Below are 19,379 nucleotides of genomic sequence, written 5' to 3' on the forward strand. Positions count from 1 at the left end.
ATTTATTTTTTTTATTTTTTTTAAATTTATTTATTTATTTTTAATTTTTACTTTACAATTCTGTATTGGTTTTGGCATAGATTGACATGAATCCACCACAGGTGTACATGCGTTCCCAAACATGAACCCCCCTCCCACCCCCCTCCCCACAACATCTCTCTGGGTCATCCCCGCGCGTCAGCCCCAAGCGTGTCATATCCTGCATCAGACATAGACTGGCATTTCGATTCTTACATGTTATTATACATGTTTCAATGCCATTCTCTCAAATCATCAAGAGGCTTTTTAGTTCCTCTTCACTTTCTGCCATAAGGGTGGTGTCATCTGCATATGTGAGGTTATTGATATTTCTCCGGGCAATCTTGATTCCAGCTTATGTTTCTTCCAGTCCATCATTTCTCATGATGTACTCTGCCTATAAGTTAAAGAAGCAGGATGACAATATACAGCCTTGACATACTCCTTTTCCTATTTGGAACCAGTCTGTTGTTCCATGACCAGTTCTAACTGTTGCTTCCTGGCCTGCATACAGGTTTCTCAGGAGGCAGGTCAGGTGGTCTGGTATTCCCATCTCTTTCAGAATTTTCCACAGTTTATTGTGATCCACACAGTCAAAGGCTTTGGCATAGTCAATAAAGCAGAAATAGATGTTTTTCTGGCACTCTCTTGCTTTTTCCATGATCCAGTGGATACTGGCAATTTGATCTCTGGTTCATCTGCCTTTTCTAAAACCAGCTTGAATATCTGGAAGTTCACGGTTCACGTATTGCTGAATTTTAAACATTACTTTACTAGCATGTGAGATGAGTGCAATTGTGCAGTAGTTTGAGCATTCTTTGGCATTGCCTTTCTTTGGGATTGGAATGAAAACTGACCTCTTCCAGTCCTGTGGCCACTGCTGAGTTTTCCAAATTTGCTGGCATATTAAGTGCAGAACTTTCACAGCATCATCTTCCAGGATTTGAAACAGCTCCACTGGAATTCCATCACCTCCACTAGCTTTGTTCATAGTGATGCTTTCTAAGGCCCACTGACTTCACATTCCAGGATGTCTGGCTCTAGATGAGTGATCACACCATCATGATTATCGGGTCATGAAGATCTTTTTTGTACAGTTCTTCTGTGTATTCTTGCCATCTCTTCTTAATATCTTCGCTTCTGTTAGGTCCATACCATTTCTGTCCTTTATCGAGTCCATCTTTTCATGAAATATTCCCTTGGTATCTCTAATTTTCTTGAAGAGATCTCTAGTCTTTCCCATTCTGCTGTTTTCCTCTATTTCTTTGCATTGATCACTGAAGAAGGCTTTCTTATCTCTTCTTGCTATTCTTTGGAACTCTGCATTCAAATGCTTATATCTTTCCTTTTCTCTTTGGCTTTTCGCTTCTCTTCTTTTCACAGCTATATAAAAGGAGCTAAAATAGCACTTCAGTTTGAGGAAACAAGTGTTGACTCTGAGCACACATAAAAATGCCATCTCATTTAGTGTATCTTTAAGGAGGATTCCAAAATAGAGGAAGGTAAATATAGTTAGAGTATAGGTTATAGACAAACTGAAAAGGAAGTAGATTGCTTTTTTTCATCTGTTTACTTTTTCTTGTGTTTAAGTTAGAGGTGATGAAATCCTGGGTAACTATGGCAGAGACTGGAGAGACAGTGGAGCAGAGAGATTCTAGAGCTCTCTTAGAGATGGAATCAATTACACGTGGTGACCAAGATGGTGTATGCAAATGAAAGAGAAAAGCACTTTGAAAATGATTCTGTGTTTTTCGTTCTGAGTAATTAAAAATGAATGGCAAACGACTAACTGAGCTAAGTAATTCAGAAGGATGCGAAAAGGCTAACAACAAAACAGATAATGTAGAGGATGAGAGAGGTGGTGCTCCTATGTGGAACCTAGCATGGAAAAGCCAGGGAAAGGGAACAAGAGGTAAGACAGTCCAGGTGAAATAAATATCAAAGTAAATTAGTAGTCTCAAACTTCTTTCTAGAATTTATAATATTTCTCTTAATATCTTGACAGTTATGTTTTGGTGGTGGTTTAGTCACTAAGTCACATCCAACTCTTGTGACGCCATAGACAGAGGAGCCTGACAGGCTACAATCCATGGGATTCTCCAGGCAAGAATACTGGAGTGGGTTGCCATTTCCTTCTCCATATGTTATTTTAAGCATATTCATATATCATCATCAATCAACATCTAATAATGCCTTTGTATAGAATACACTGTCACAAAACAAATACACTTTCATGAAGCATAAAGACACAAGACACCAGTCTTGTGGAGAAAAAGTCAATAATTACTCCAAATATTTTGTAATAAAGTGACTGGAATAATAGTGGTTAGAAAAATAGATGTTGACAAAAAAGCTTCAATTTCCACTCACTGTATAAGAATTTGACTTGTTCAGTATAAACAAAATGGTTCCTTAAGGCATTTCCCAGAATTCCTGTTGGTTAGCAAGGAGTAACTACAAGGTTGACTTTTAAAATAAACTCTTCATACAGATGATGAAATTCAACCTTTTTTTCTTCCACTTTGTTGTTGTGCAGTCACTAAGTCTTTTCGGACTCTTTGTGACTCCATGGATTGCAGTATGCTAGGCTTCCCCATCCTTTGTGAACCTAAAAAGAATTTAGAAGAACTTAAAATTTCAGGACTTAGCACCATGAAACATAACTAAGAATGAGCCTTCTGGGGAAAAAAAAAGAAAAATAAAAACTCTGAAAAATATATAAACAGAACAAAAATTCCATGTCCATGTCATCCAAAGTTATTGAAAAATTTTTATATCTTCTACTGAATCAGCACAAACTCTTATAAATCCTTTAGAGTAATTAGTGCTGATTTCAGCCAGTAACTCCTTAGATGTTTCAGACTGTTGTTACAATAGCTGAGAAATTGTTTCATCTGTGAAAGTACAAAAAGAAGTTTCACTTGATTATGATCCTTTTAATAATTGTGAAGGTTCAATGAATTCAGACAATTTCTTATAAGAACTTCATGTGTATGTGGAAAAACAACGAGGCACCCATTAATCCTTGATGATAGATGGGTGACCCTGAATCTTGCATTAAGGCCCCAAGGTCTGACAAACATATCAGTTCAGGATCAAATTAAAAAGGAAAATCTTAAATAAAAAATACCACCTCAAATAGGTGAGTCACTTATTTGTCATAGTCCCAAAGCAAAGAAAAATCAAATAGAACTTTTTTCTGGTTTTGCCCTGGGAAAGCATCTAAGTATTTGTGACTCTGAACCACCACATTTAACCAGTAGGGGACTGGAGTCTTTGACTTTTGTGGCATGAAGATGTTTGGATACTCGTAATATTTTCTAACTCTCAAATCATTGCATTATGGAAGGAAGCATTCATGTAGCATCTTTGGAGTAGAGAAAATAACATCGGGACCAGGTTTCAGTTCAAAAGCCAATTCTGCCTTTTGCTAGGTGGACAGATCTGACCCTTAGGCCTTTCATCTGTAAATGAGGATAATGAGACAAAATTTAACTGTATTATAAGAATTAAGCAAAATAACATGTTACAAAAATTTCCTGGACAGAGCAGGCACTTAGTAAATTAAATAAAAATAATCTTTTGAACAAATATTTTTTAATGACAAGTATTGTTACTTGGGCCAGTTTTAAGAAAACTTATGAATAAATAAAGTAATTTTAAAGAAATCATTTTTATTCTTATGTTACCACTATCTGTATATCTAAATTTTGGAGTTTTCCTCATTGTTAGGTGAAGATTTGATTTGAAAAGAAAAGTAGACATAATACTTAAATTTAAATTAACCTGCATCTATTCTTTGTTGAAACCTGACACGTGAATTGGAAACCACCCCCAGGTAGGCCAGCCAGATGAAAGATAGCTGCTTAGTTAGGGTCCTACAAAGCAGTTACATAAAACTGAAAGAGTTCCCATTATAGGGATCACAGTGCCAGTTGACAGAGGATTTTCTATGTCATCCTCAGAAGTCATCTCTTGAAAAATCTACTATTCTAAGCAAATTTAAAAGGCAAGATACCTAACCTTTCCTAGAACTGGAGGATGACTTGTCCCACAAATATGAGTACCATAAATAGGCATACAAATATGTATCTGCTAAAAATAGGTTATCTGTCTTATAATTTTAAGGATGCCTAAACAGAATAGATCCTCTGTGAATAAATAGTCATGATGTCTAGGAGCATGACTAAGCTTTTTGACCATAAGCATGAGTATTAAAATCAGCAAAAGATTATTTACTCAAATTTATTTTTAAAAAGAACTAAAAAAAATTCAGTGAACTTTGTAGTAAGATGTATCTACCTACTTCCCTTTTTTGGATTTCTTCATTTGAATTTCTTTGATTATATACACTGATAAGTTTAAGAAAAATTGACTTTCATGACCAGTTAGTTTTATTCCAGGGCTATCCATGTTAGAATATTCTGCCAGGGAGCTATTTCTAGCACCAAAAGCAAAGGTGATCCAGTAAGCTGGCTCTGGTTGTTTGTGAATAAAAAAAGCAAAAGCTTGAAAGTTATTTGTTAAGGATTTTGAGAAAAAAATTAACCCCCTGAAATCCATTATATGTACATCGAACAATTTATAGCACAGAAGAGAGGAGAGCGCTGAGTCTCTTTGGTCTCATCCCATGCTCAGTTTATTCTCATAGATATTCACTAAGTAGTAATGTTTAAATGAATGCACCAAATGTCATATTTTAAATTCATGATTATCAGATGGTGCTTACTATGTATTTTTAACTTTTTTTCAATTAATTATCATGAATACTGTGCTATGGAAATATTCCCCATTTTGCTGATAAAGAAATGGAGACTCTGAGAGATTAAGTACCTTGCAGGAGGTTACACACTCAAGTGAGGATAACAGTATTCAAGTGGAATTTTTCTTAATGCCAAGTCTCATGCTTTAGTGAAAGCCTCACCTTACATTTCTAAAGTAGTAGGTAAACCAGTTTTAAAAGTCCTCAGCATTATAGCCTCATCTTGCCCCAAAGTCATATCAAAATTGGGCTATGCACCATGTGCCTGTTAACCCTAACCCTCACCAGCAAGGAGGTCCAAGCAGTCCATCCTAAAGGAGATCAGTCCTGAATTGGCAGTCCTGAATTGGAATTGGAAGGACTGATGTTGAAGCTGAAACTCCAATACCTTAGCCACCTGATGCGAAGAACTGACTCATTTGAAAAGACCCTGATGCTGGGAAAGATTGAAGGCAGGAGGAGAAGGGGATGACAGAGGATGAGATGGTTGGATGGCATCACCAACTCAATGGACATTAGTTTGAGTAAGCTCCAGGAGTTGGTGATGAACAGGGAGTCCTGGTGTGCTGCAGTCCATGGGGTCACAAAGAGTCAGACATGACTGAGCGACTGAACTGAACTGTTGGCCAATAATAGACAGAAGTTATGTTTACATTTCCCAGCAAATAAGCAGTCATCACTCTATTAGAAATGCTTGCTTCTTTCTCAAAGAGGAAATGCATCCTTGCAATCTAGCATTTCCTGACAGGGAAAGGACCAGAGTCAACAGTAAGGAAAATATACAACTACCAGAATAAGCTGCCAGCAAATCATTTACCCTTGCCAAAAACAACACCATTTTGCTTGACATATAGGTTTATAATTGCCAAACAAATAGGAGTAGCAAGATTAGTGGGTTTCACCAGTTTTAAAGACCTATCATAACCACTATCACTTACATAATCAAGCTTTTAATGTATATATAAATAAATATCAACTTAGATTATCATAGATAAGGAGAAATAGAATAAATATCTTTATAAAGTTTATGGCTCAATCCCTGACATTCTTAAATTAATCATGGTTTGCATGGAATCACATACTAATAGCCATACTAAGAACCCAAGGACTTATAATATTGAACCCTATCATTTTACAGAGGAAAATCAATAGCCTGGACAAGTAAAATGCCCAAAGATCACGCCAGCCTCAGAGCCATATTTTGAGTCCAAATTTTCTCTTTTCTCAGAGTTACACAACTAGGTATCGACAGGACTATAAATAGGTCTTAAATTGTCTTTTTCTCTTCACACAGCTTAGTGTTTTGCTATCTGAAAGAGATGTAAGGAGAAAAAGTTATAAAACACAAAATAAGCAAGCTGATACCACACAAAATAAGCAAGCTGATACCACATGGGCACTATAATAAAATAGATCTCAAAGCAAAAAAAAAAAAAATCATCAAATATATAAAAAGTCTACAGTATCTCAAAGAAAAAAATCCATTTTAATTTTTTATTTCTTTTTTTGTTTTTGTTTTCCAGAAACTCTTAAAAATAGATCAGATTATTCCATTTTATCAAAGGCAGGTATTCATGCTTATAATAGAGATAACATTGAAAACTTTCTCAACATTTCCCCCAAGAGTTAGCAGAGTGAACTAACTTTTAAAACGATATCTCGGACTTCCCTGGTGGTCCAGTGGCTAAGACTCCGTGCTCCCAATGCAGGGGGTCCGGGGTTTGATCCCTGGTCGGGGAACTAGATCCCACATGCTACAACAAAAGATCCTGTATGCCTCAATGAAGACTGAAGATCTGGCGTGCTGCAACTAAGACCCAATGCAGACAAATAAATAAATAAAAATAAATATTAAAAAAAAATAAAATAAAATAAAATAAAAAATAAAACGATATCTCTTTTAATTCTTCTTAGACAATTTATAAAAATAACTGTTCTAGTATATGGCCCAGAGTAAATTTTAAGGTTAACCTTACTAGTTACAGGAGTTTTACTGAAAATTCTTTACCAGATTCTAGGCAAGGATAAAAAATAGGGTGGACTAACTGGAAGAATCCAGGAAAGGTGAAAAGGAGACTCCATGTATCCTACCACCTCCCAGAATCCTCATTGGCCTCCATCTTGGCTGAGCAATGTATGCGTGAGACAGAGTAATTGGGTAGAGACAACCAGGAAACTAATCCTATCACCATAAAGTACTGAGACTGTGAACCATGTAGCACAGCAGTCCTGGGTGTCTTTCCCCTCCTGCTCTCTGCCCAGGCACCCTTTCCCAATAAAATCCCTTGATTTGTCAGCAAAAAAAAAAAAAAAAAAAGGTGGGAATCAGGAAAAAGGCCAGAAGAAATGTATATGGTTTGCCGGCTACTTATGCTGGCAGTTGTATCCTTTTCCTTACTGTTGACTCTTTCCCCTGTCAGGAAATTCTAAACTGCAAGAATGCATTTCCTCCTTGAGAAAGGATCAAGCACATAGAGTGATGTCTGGTTATTTGCTGGGAACTGTAAACATATGGTCTATTATTGGCCAACAAGCACATGCTAAATAACCTAATTTTGATATGATTTTGGGGCATGATGAGTCTATAATTATGAGGACTTTTAACACTGGTTTACCTACTTCTTTAGAAATGTAAGAGTGACTATGAAAGAGAGACGAGACATATAAGATGCAAAGCCTAGAAATTAATTTACCAATAACAAATCTATAATTGTTTTGTCTGAGACATTTAATAAAATCCCAGTAGTCGAGATAAATTTTAAATAGTTTTCTTTTCTTTTTTTTTTTCCTCAAAAGACTTCATGTTAAGTCCTGCAAGAAAATTGGAGTGTGTGATATTTTAAAGAAAAATGATCTTGTTCTCTTGGTCAGAAAATTCATTCATACATTAAATTATGTGTCAGGATTTCAAAGTAAGAAACAGCTTTTCCTCCTTCAGCTTTGTTTTCACCCATCTCTGTCACAAAATTTAGGAAAATAAGTGCCATTTTCTCACTTAATCCTCACAACATCTAATTGGTTAACAGATACAAAATATTTTCTAAAAAGTACACAGCCAAGGAGTGATAGAGTCAGGAGGCTGAACTGGTTAAGCTAACTCCAAAAACAAAGCTCTTAATTAATACCTGAGATTAGAAAGGTTAATGTCTTCTTAACTGACCCTTCTCCTTGGCCAGAGTGATTGACTGAGGGATGAGATGGGCACCTACTCTAATCTAGTTCAATCACACAAATCCACTAATTCAGCCACAATATTGGTCTTACAGTAGGTGTATGACTCAGACTTCTCAAATAAGAATTTTTCCTTGAGAGTTTTCTCACTGGAGTTGGCGTTTAAAAAAATCATCTTGTGAGCTTCACACTCTGGTCTATCTTGAGGAGTCAGTCTGAGAATATGAGGCAATCAGCAAAGGAAGAAGAGATAAATGCCAGAAACGTGGCAGACAGAAGTGTTCAGTTAACTGGCTCTAGTTGTCCCAAAGCAGTGCAAAATCAGCTTTTTCCTCATTGAGTTCCAGTGAGTTCAAACAAAGACTCCCCAGCTACCATGTCACAGAGGAGATCACCTTGAGCTGCTGCTGCTAAGTCGCTTCAGTCGTGTCCGACTCTGTGCGACCCCATAGACGGCAGCCCACCAGGCTCCTCCGCCCATGGGATTCTCCAGGCAAGAACACTGGAGTGGGTTGCCATTGCCTTCTCCACACCTCGAGCTAGATGACTACAGAAAAGTGCAATATCCCCCGTATTGATATGTGAAAGGACATTTCATGGATGTTTGTGATCAAACAGGACACAATATATGATTGGGGAGCAGTAAGTAGGCATATAGGTCTCCAATGTAAGTTTTGTGCAGGGGGCACACCTGCTTTCTCTATTGTTTTCCTTTGTTTTTATCCAACTATTTAAAAAATATATAATCTAGGATTATATAAAGAGATGAACAACATCAAATGTATGAATCACTGTCATTTATGGGAGTTTTCTATCAGCCATGCATTTTTTGAAGTGCTGTACATAAAACAACTATTTTCAAACTGTGATAAGCAAAGCGCCACTCATTTTCTGGAGTGATGGGCTTGGGGGAGAACAGGAATCAGCATGAATGTAAAGGAGGTCAAAAATATCTGTGGTTCCCTGCCTGTGGCCCATCTCTAAATAAAGCATCCCCTTTCCCTCCTTGTTCAGTTAAAGAGCTTCCACACATGATTGCTTCTGAAGAAAGGTTATGCTGCTAAAACACATGTAAGAACCATCGATACACATCTTCTCCATGTCTTCTCACAATAAAGACATGAGATATGTTATCCCTGTTTCTTATTTGAAGGAACTAGGACATAAAAAGATTAAAGAACGTGTTCAGGATTACCTAGCCAATTGAAAGCAGAGCCAGAATGTGGACTTCATTATCCTTGCTTGGCTCTAGAGCACCTTGACACTATCCTTAGTACACCCTTACATCTCCTGGCAGGACAGTGGCCTGCTTACAGATCTTCATATTTGTCTATTTGTTCTCAAAATCTAAACATCCAAAGACCAAGTACAAAGTCATACTCTGACAGGCAATTAAACCATCTGTAATCGACTAGATGTAACAAGGAAACACACCTCAACACAGTCATGGAGCACCACTCAAGTAGGAGGGAGAAACATCTTATGTAAGATTTGAGTTCTTGCTGAATAATCCAGAGGAGGGTCTAAGGGAAGAAGCAATCAGTTCTGAGTTATTTGCTGTTTCTGAGATAAGGCCAGGAGTATCAGGAATTAACTAGGGTTGGGACCCATCATGGGGCTTCCCAGGTGGTGCTAGCGGTAAAGAACCCACCTGCCAGTGCAGGAGATGCAGGAGACATGGGTTCGATCCCTGGGTCGGGAAGATCCCCTGGAAAAGGAAATGGCAACCCACTCCAGTATTCTTGCCTGGAGAATCTCATGGACAGAGGACCGTGGTAGGCTACAGTCCATGGGGTCACAAAGAGCTGGACATGACTAAAGTGACTTAGCATGCCAGGGATCCATCAGGGGAGAGTAGTTTACAGCTGCATGTTCCTAGTAAAAGATAGGAACAGTAAAGAAGGTATGGAATATTATTAGTAAGTCAACACTAGCATTCAATGATGGGGTTGTTCTTGCATTTTCTAGTTGCTGCATTATCTTAGAAATGTTTCACAGTTGGCATTATCTTTCTCTCTCATACTACTAAATTAAATAAAGACAGGTCATTTGGGGTTTTTTTTTTTCACTCCAAGCTGATTTTTACTGTCAATCCCAGACAGACTTTTATATTCTCCAAACTTGCTGCTATCCCAGGGGGAGTTTTATTGAATTCAACAAAAATACACACTGATGTATACCTAACACATCTGATATATATGAAGATGGGGATAAATCATCTTATCAAAACACTTTCTTCCCCCAGCCCAAGGCCAAGGATAAGACTTTGAAGGAATCCAAAGTAACATCCTACCAAGACAAGTTGGAGAACACTTTGGGCTGAGGAGTAAAATATGGCCTTTCTGATGCTGCAGATTTTTAACATTGTTTCTCTGATAAGAGATGCAGGTCACAGTGGTTGTCTTTGTCTTCTTCTTTAAACCCCCATGTCTTACCCCTTTACTGTCTCTCTGACCTTGTACTCCACAATCAGAAAAGATTCAGGGCTTTTAACTGTAAGAATTATTTATATCATAACTTTATAGTTAAATTACTATATGTTAGGCTTGGTATTAGACAACACAGCTGAAAATATAATTTGGATATATTCCCTGTCCTGAAGTTGTTCACAATCTAGAGATGCTAAAAATTGTGAACATAAACATGACACCACAAGGAGAAAATTACAGCAAACATTAGCAATTAGGATTGGAGCATGTCCAAACTTAAGCATCAGAAAAGACATTTGTATTAGAAGCTGACTAGAGTGACTGTCTTGTGCTCGTGCTCAGTGCTCAGTCGCTCAGTCATGTCTGACTCTTTGTGACCCCATGGACTGTAACCCACCAGGCTCCTCTGTCCATGGGATTTCCCAAGAAAGAATACTGGAGTGGGTTGCGATTTTCTTCTCCAAGGAATATTCCGCACCCACTAATCAAACCCCCATCTCCTGCACTGGCAGGTGGATTCTTTACCACTGAGCCACCAAGGAAGACTAGAGTGACCATCTACGTACCATAAAACCTGAAAAGATGGTTAATACTGCTTGTTTTTTACTTAAATTTCTCTTCTCAATGTGGAACTAGGCAGTTTAGGGTAAAAAAAAATCCAGAAACCCAATGACATAGTAATCTAAATAGGCTTTGCATGAGTTCTTATAGGCAAAAGTAATTAGCCAGATTGATGATTTGTTCATGTTTGATATTCAGTAAAAGTGAAAGTTGCTCAATTGTGTCCAGCTCTTTGCAACCATGGACTATACAGTCCATGGAATTCTCCAGGCCAGAATACTGGAGTGGGTAGCTTTTCCCTTCTCCAGGGGATGATCCCAACCCAGGAATCAAATCCAGGTCTCCTTGCATTGATGCAAAATACATGTTTTCAAATAACCATATAAGTACTGAAATTATTCTTCATAGCAATATTATATACATTTTGTTAGGTAAAAAAAGAATATATGTTTAAAACCCCTCAAAAATATGGGGATCCCACATTTAAAATGACTTTAAATAGCAATTCAGTGAGGTCTCTAATTTGTGTTTGGAATGTAGAAGAGAATTGAAGATGAAGACCAGACCACAATTACATAGGCTTGAGCCATTAGAGAAATTAAATATAACACACATAAACTTGAAGAGTTTATTTTAAATAAATCAAATATCCTGATGTTGTAGCCACAAGTTAGGAAATCATATTTAGTTTTCATACTAACACCAAAACTTCAAAATGGCATTCACAGTTGACTAACCTTCTTTCTGTTGCCACAGTTTGTACTGAGACAACCCACATATTCAGGCAAATACACGAACGTGTACCTGTCACTAATGTAATTTGTGGTCAAAGGACAGAGCATTTCAGAGACCCTGCTGTCATTCTCAGACAAAGGTCTTTGGGAAAGATCATTTAAATTAGGTCAAACATTGAAAACTAATATTTTTCTGTGTGATTGAGGTTCATTATTGGTCATCTTATTGAATAAAATAAAATGTGTGCTGAGGTATAGTTTTAAAATATCTATATAGAAAAAGAGAAGGAAAACTACAAGAACAAATACCCTTGGAAACAGCTTAGGTGCTCTACTTTCCCCTATGTCATTTGTTTTCCTTCAGTGCTCTGCCTTGACACTTGAAGTGCAAGATGTAGCATTCTAGTGCTTTTCTAGAGCTGGTTCCTTTCCAAAGTGATCTGTAGAAAGTGGCAGCAAGGTAGAAAGAGCATGGACTTTGGAGCCAGGCCGGTCTGAGATCTAATCCTGGCTCTGCCTTCTACTGGCTACTGGTCTTAAGCAGTAATTTTATCTGAATCTGAGTTACATAATCTATAAAGGGCAGGCATGAAATTAAGAGACACTTGCTCCTTGGAAGAAAAGCTGTGACAAACTTAGACAGCATTTTAAAAAGCAGAGACATCACTTTGCCGACAAAGGTGTATATAGTCAAAGCTATGGTTTTTCTAGTAGTCATGTATGGATATGAGAGTTGGATCACAAAAAAGGCTGAGCTCTGAAGAACTGATGCTTTCACACTGTGCTGGAGAAGACTCTTGAGAGTCCCTTGGACTTCAAGGAGATCAAACCAGTCAATTCTAAAGGAAATCAACCCTGAATTTTCATTGGAAGGACTGATGCTGAAGCTGAAGCTCCAATACTTTGCCACCTAATGCAAACAGCCAACTCATTGGAAAGGACCCTGATGCTGGGAAAGATTGAGAACAGGAGGAAAAGGAGGTGACAGATTATGAGATGGTTGTATGGCATCACCAATTCAATGGACATGAGTTTGAGCATACTTCAGGAGATAGTGAAGGACAGGGAAGCCCGGCATGCCGCAGTCCATGGTGTCGCAAAGTCGGACGTGATTGAGTGACTGAACAGCAACAACAAATCTATAGAGTCAGGATAGTAAGTTCTACCACCTTAGACTACTGTATAAATATCACAATACACATAAAGGGCCAGTGTGGTTTCTGTCTTGTAATTATAGAGCAGTGAATAGCAGCTATCATAGTTATTATTAGTGTCATCATTGCTACTGGTAGTGCTGTTATGCAGCATCTCCATAATGAGGCAGCTACTTGAGGACCGATTCTATTGTGCCTACTATTCTGCCCTCACTTTTACCTTCACTTCTAAGAACCCCTTTATGTGTATCTCATAATGTTTTCTCTCTTACATTTTCCATGCAGTACCAAATGCTGCTAACAGGGCAATAGCAGAATATAGGTAGACACAATCATTGTCCACCTTACAAGGAGTATGACTGTGCTTTCAATGACCAAATTGAAGAGAAGATTCTTCTCTTCAATCTTGAGTCTTTTGAAATTTAAAGAGAATATTCCAAAGAAAGGGATATTTAGACAGCTGTTGATATAGTTGATAACAATGACTTAAAGTTTCAAATTTAGAGAACTTCCAAAATTCTATTATATTTACACAAATAGACACAAAGCTATTAAATTGCAATCTGTTGACTGTATTTTAGCCTGCCACTCTTCCCAGCAATGCATTCATTGAAAAGAGTACTTAATAATTGTGGAGAGTTGAAAGGAAGAGTATACTTTTTTGATCCCACTTTTCAACCCTTTCTCAAGAATTCCAGTGATGCTGAACTTAGACCCATACATTTCCTTAGCACAGGAAGAGCCCTTCTAGATGGCACTTAAGGTGTATTTTAAGTATATAGAATATCACATCATTTTTATTCTTAAATCACAGCATTAGTATTTCAGGGCAATTGTTCTTTAGATACAAATTTAAATAGATTATTATTATCAAAAATACATTTCTCAAATCATTGTGTATAAGTCCCTAAATGTTTTAAAACTATTGATATATGGGATATGAAACCATGCAATATCTTCCAGTATACATATAATGTCATTCAGTTCAGTCGCTTAACATGTCTGACTCTTTGTGACATCATGGACTGCAGTATGCCAGGCTTCCCTGTCCATCACCAACTCCCAGAGCTCGCTCAAACTCATGTCCATCGAGTCAGTGATGCCATCCAACCATCTCATCCTCTGTTGTCCCCTTCTCCTCCTCAACGTCATTGCCCCAGGTTTAACATTATTTGCATTTTTGCTGCATCTTTTCATCTTATTGTGTCATAGCTTACTTATGATTTTTCACTTATGTATGTATGTTTCTTGACCTAGTGCCTTCTAGTAGAAGTTTAGGACTGCTGGATCATAGGAAAAATAGAAACATTTGTGATCTTATTATCTTAAATGATTTATATGAACTCGTGGTATAAATAGTCCATGCACTTTCACACACAAAATCCTTGATCAGCCATTTTTATTTTTACTAAGTCACTTAAGGCTAAGAGAGGCTGGTATTTTTTTCAAAGGATACACTTGTTTTTCAGGGTTACATAAGATGGTCTTCCCCAAAGCAGGGGAAATGAGCAACAGTGACTGTTATCAATAAACTAATAAGCACGTGTTCAATTTGCATTATAGGTGCAGCCATCCTATCACCATGTCTTCTCGGCTTCCTGCTGCCTGCCCTTGGCATCCTTGTCTATGTGGAATTCTGAATGTGGTGTGACAACCTGCTTTTCCCAGCCCAGCTCAGAGAATACCCTTCATCCCTATGATGAGTACAGTTCCTTCCAATCTCTGCGGCTCCATGCTAAGCCAAATAAATCATAATTTAACAAACTATCCAACTGATTCACAACATATGTTATGACTGAGGCATTCAGGAACCCCTTCATCCAAAAGAATAAACTTTTAAATGAATATAAAATGATTTTTAACTCGTTCCAATATGCCTTATAAACCACTTAAACTGATTCTGTGACAGTTGCATGATTTAATCCAATGGGACAAGTTACAGTGTTCAATTCAATACTATAGGCTGTAGAGTGAAAGTAAAATCACCATACACAGGTGCTTTAAATTTAATAACAAGTTGTGAAATATAATAGAGGTTGAAGTGTTGACTGTATGTGGTAAATGTAAGAGCACTATAGTCTCTTGTACTATCCTCTCTGTTTTGGGTCCTGCATATTTTTGAATGGCCCCTATCATTCTTGACATTTTGAGTTTTCTTAGAAAAAAAATAGAACTGAAGAATTAGACATAATCTCCAATACCAAATCATTTTATTGAATAAGTTGGAAGATTTTGAATATTGAAAACCAAATTCTAGAACTTATGATCAGTATTCCTATTTTGGAAGCAAGTAATTTTCTAAACATTTGGTTTTCAGAATCAGTAATTCTTTTAAGTTAGTTTTTTAATAGTAAAATTAACATACTGTATGAAGTTTTTTTTTTTACTTTTGTATTCTACTCTGATGTTCTTTTATGCTTTTCTTATTATCAATTTCAAACCTCAAAAATCATAGCTCTTGTGATAGAGTATCATCATGTTGCTGTATTTATTCATACGTGAAATGATCAATTTTAAAAAGTAGAGAGCTCCCATTTTTTTAATTGAGATGTGACAGGCTTTACATAGTAGGGATAAATGTCAGTTAAGTGAATATCAGAATTATCTAATATTCTAGTGTCTTTGTTTGTGCTACATTATAAGTAAAACCTTTCTTTATTAAAGGTATGGGATCAAGAAATCACCTGTAGCTTGGAAAAACTACAGTATTTCCCATTATTTTTTAAATTTAGTTTTAAATTCATTTCCTGCTTCAATGCAATACCGAAAACTGGCTAAAAATACCAAATCAAGGTTTGTTAATGGTACTTTGAAGAGTATCCAAAACTAGAAGGCTGGGAGGAGACAAATAGCTTGTCTGTGCAGTGGTATCTCCCAAGTGTTGGTATTTTAGGTTTTTATAAGTCCTGGAAAGGAAGATGCACATTTCTTCATTCTCCATGGTGTGCACGGACATGTGTTTGAGTGTGGATGTGAAAGAAGTCAAGTAATAAAGGATTAGCTGGCTAATGAAATCGTGCAATGTCTGATGCTTCAAGAGGTATAATCGTATTTTATTAGCACAACCTTGCTAGCTAATTAGAGATAGAGTTTATCTTTTTAGAAAGGATACCTTATAGGTTCATAAAAATATCTACAGGAAGCAAAATAGATCTATTACTATTTTACCCCCTTTTCTTTAATTTGTATAATTTTTGTACTATATATCTATGTGTAAATGTTTAGAGCTTTCATTATGAAAATACCAATAAATATTTCATTAGTTTACATTTAACTCTTTGTTATAAAATGAAACTTTTTAAAAACAAGTGAAAGGGATGATTCCCCAGTAGAAGTATGTCAACAGTCTGAGATCATTGCCAGATTTCATAAAATATTTAATTATTTGAAAAAGAAACAAAATCTCTTCATACTTTTGGGAAACAAATATTCTGTAAGCCTTCTGTACAAATGTTTGTGTTTTCATTGTTACACTTTGGGGTTTTCCTTTTGCAATGTGACCCATGTTGGGCATTTTTATATAATCAACAACTAAATATTTTGCCAAATGCATGCTTGCCTTTTATTTTCTTATGTATGGTAATAAAGAGCAAAACTGGTTAGATTTTGCATGAAATGGTTCTGACAGATAAGAAGAAAACAGACTTTGAAGGTTGTTTGTTTAATTTTAAATTTGTGACAGAGATAAAATAGAGTAAAATCTCTCATACACTGATAATTCAAGCTTTCATTTCCTCATAGACGTGTACAAATTTGACTGGGACCATCAGGTTTAAACTGTTGTCAAGCTAACTAATGCATCATCTGCTTTAAGACACAAGATTCTTAATTAAACTTTATATAGTGATAGATACATCTGTGGTTTCTTTGTATTTCAAGGAAAGGTGGTAGTAGTTTTATTTGATACTGATAAATATTGAATTGATTTTTTTAGTTATTTTTTATCATTTTTTTCAATGGAGTAGCATAGGACTGTGCTTTGTCCTTTTTATGAATGAAAAAAAATTATAAAGAAATAAATGTCTTACTGTTACCCAAGAAATAACAACTGTCCTTTCAATTTACCTGACTTTGAAAACTCATTTTTAGAGGATTTTCATTAAAAGTTTAATAACATGGAGAAAATATTACACATTAAACAAAACAACAGTTCACTGTTTAAAGCATTCTACAAAAAAATATACATACAAACATATACATGCACACACAGGCATTACAATGACATATGGTCACCTGGCGGATGACTTCAGTTTATGGAGAAGTCAGTGCATATCACTCAGTCTTGTGCTGGACACTAATGCAAGCTGTTAGATACTGGAAAAATAAGACTGGTTAAACCCTGAATGAGCTGATACTCTTAATGGAGGAATTTACTTAAAAGCATAGCTGTGCAAACAGGAATCTGGTACAGGTGAAGCCTTCTCTGAGTCCTGAGCCAGACTGAACCTCAAATGCTGAATCCCAGAGGTTTCTGCCTTCCTTACATCCTCCCCTGTGTTCTGATTGTGATTTCTCACTGGCATTCTGACCTCTCTTCCTGTTTCATGAAGCTTGCTTCCACCCTGTACCCTGGTTCCCCTTTTGGACCCTGCCTCTGTTTCTTGACCCTAAGTATTATATTACTTCCATTCTAATATTTTACTTTTGGTATTTGACCCAGGACTGACCCCATCTCTAATTCTCCAGGCTTTGGGAGATCAAAGCTTCTTTCTGTGAGTGCATTTTCCCTGTTAGTTGTTCTCAAACCTGGTTGTCCATCAGGATAACCTGGAGAATTTGAAAAAGCAAAACAGATTTCCTAGGCCTCAGTCAGGCTTACCAAATCAAAATTGGACAGTGAGGCATAGGGATCTGTATCTTTTTAGGTTGTTCGTGAGAGTCTAAAAGGGATCCAAGTTTGAGAATCACAGGTTTTCATCATTATTACAAGTTAGATTAATTGATATTTTAAATTGAATCAACAATATAAACATCATGGATACATAATTTAAATTCTCTTAAAAATAAATCCATTCTTTTGGTTTATCTAAAATGTTAATTTGTTCATTTGTTGTCTTTTGGTTCTATATCTTAAGTGTCAAAATGCTATATACGTTTTGTCTGTTAAAATTATCCTTTAATTTGTTTGTGTCTAAAATCCATGCAGCAGACTGAAATGCATTTCAGGTTTTCTCTCTAGAGAAATGTGGATTTTATTTTAATTTTTTCTTTTCTCTTTTTGTAACGTGGAAAGTTAATTAAATTTTGATACCTAATTTCCTGAGTCTCTAATCTTCTGGAGATGGCTAATATAAAGATTGTTGAAAGGTGCCCCTTCTCCGACTTGAGCATTTTTTTTTTCCAATGGAAACATGAGTGGTTATGAATGAGTTGACTTCAAAATTAGTGGGTAGGGAGGCCAAAATTAGTTTCTATGTTGGTTATCACATTTTAGAAACAGGTTTCACTTTTCAATTACTACTAATAAATTTGATGCTTGGAGAAATTATATGCATCAGTACCCATGATGCTATTACTATTTGACTTTTGAATTTAGTTGGGCATATCCTAAGGCAAATCTGTGAAGTGAAGAAACTTGGTCTTAATCTATTTTATGTCCTCAGTCAGGCTCTTTTGCTTTATGAAAGCTGCCTTAAAAGCAATCCCCTAACTTTCATACCTTCTTGTATTAGTTTCCTAGGTTTTCCACAACAAATGACCACAAACTGAATGGCTTCAAACAACAGAAATCTATCTCTTACATTTCCGGAAGCTGGAAGCTGGAATTCAAGGTGCCAGCAAGATTGGTTTCATGTGGAGATTCTGAGGGAGCATCTGTTCTCTTCCTCTCTTGCAGCTTCTTGTGGTTGGAGGCAATCCTTGGTGTTTCTCAGTTTGCAGCTGCATGTCTCCAGTCTCTGCTTCTGTTGTCATGTGACATTATCCCTTTGTATCTAAATTTCTCTCTTTTTATGGTTGCTGGGGTGAAGGACAGGAGGAAGGGATAATTGCAGAGTTTGAGATGTGTGGCAACCTGAATGGGAGAGGAGTCTGGGAGAGAATGGATACATGTATATATAGGGTGAATCCCATGGTTGTTTACTTGAAACTATCACAGTGCTGTTTGCTAATCAGCTATAACTCTACAAAATAAAAAAGTTTAAAAAATATAAATAAAGGAATAATTTTCTCTCTTCTCATAAAAACACCAGTCATTGGATTAGGGCCTACCCTAATCCAGTTTGACATAATCTTAATTTGATTACATCTAAAAAGTTCCCGTTTCCACAAAAGGTCACATTCATAGATTCCAGCTGAATATAAATCTAGAATACTATTCATCCCAGTATATGTCTCTTTTCCTCTTTTTAAAATCTGTATATCCCCATTCAGACTTCCCATTTGAAGCACCGGTAAAGAATCTGCCTGTCAATAGAAGAGATACAAGAGACGTGGGTTTGATCCCTTGGTCAGGAAGATCCTCTGGAATAGGAAATGGCAACCCACTCGAGTATTCTTGCCTGGAGAATTCCATGGACAGAGGAGCCTGGTGGCCTGTAGTTCATGGGAT

General features: G+C 36.6%; 1 protein-coding gene across 2 annotated transcripts in view; it reads left to right on the top strand.

The window, feature by feature from the left end:
• Positions 1 to 18,139, top strand: part of CNTN1 (contactin 1) — a 422,969-nt gene extending 404,830 nt beyond the window's left edge. For both annotated transcript variants that reach the window (XM_040233499.1, XM_040233500.1), the window contains exon 24: positions 14,393 to 18,139. In XM_040233499.1, the coding sequence (XP_040089433.1) occupies positions 14,393 to 14,469 (77 nt within the window). In that variant the 3' untranslated portion in view covers positions 14,470 to 18,139. The remainder of the gene's footprint in view (positions 1 to 14,392) is intronic.
• Positions 18,140 to 19,379: the final 1,240 nt, after the last annotated feature.

The sequence above is a fragment of the Oryx dammah genome, unplaced genomic scaffold, assembly GCF_014754425.2.
Source record: "Oryx dammah isolate SB20612 unplaced genomic scaffold, SCBI_Odam_1.1 HiC_scaffold_29, whole genome shotgun sequence".
Classification (NCBI taxonomy): domain Eukaryota; kingdom Metazoa; phylum Chordata; class Mammalia; order Artiodactyla; family Bovidae; genus Oryx; species Oryx dammah.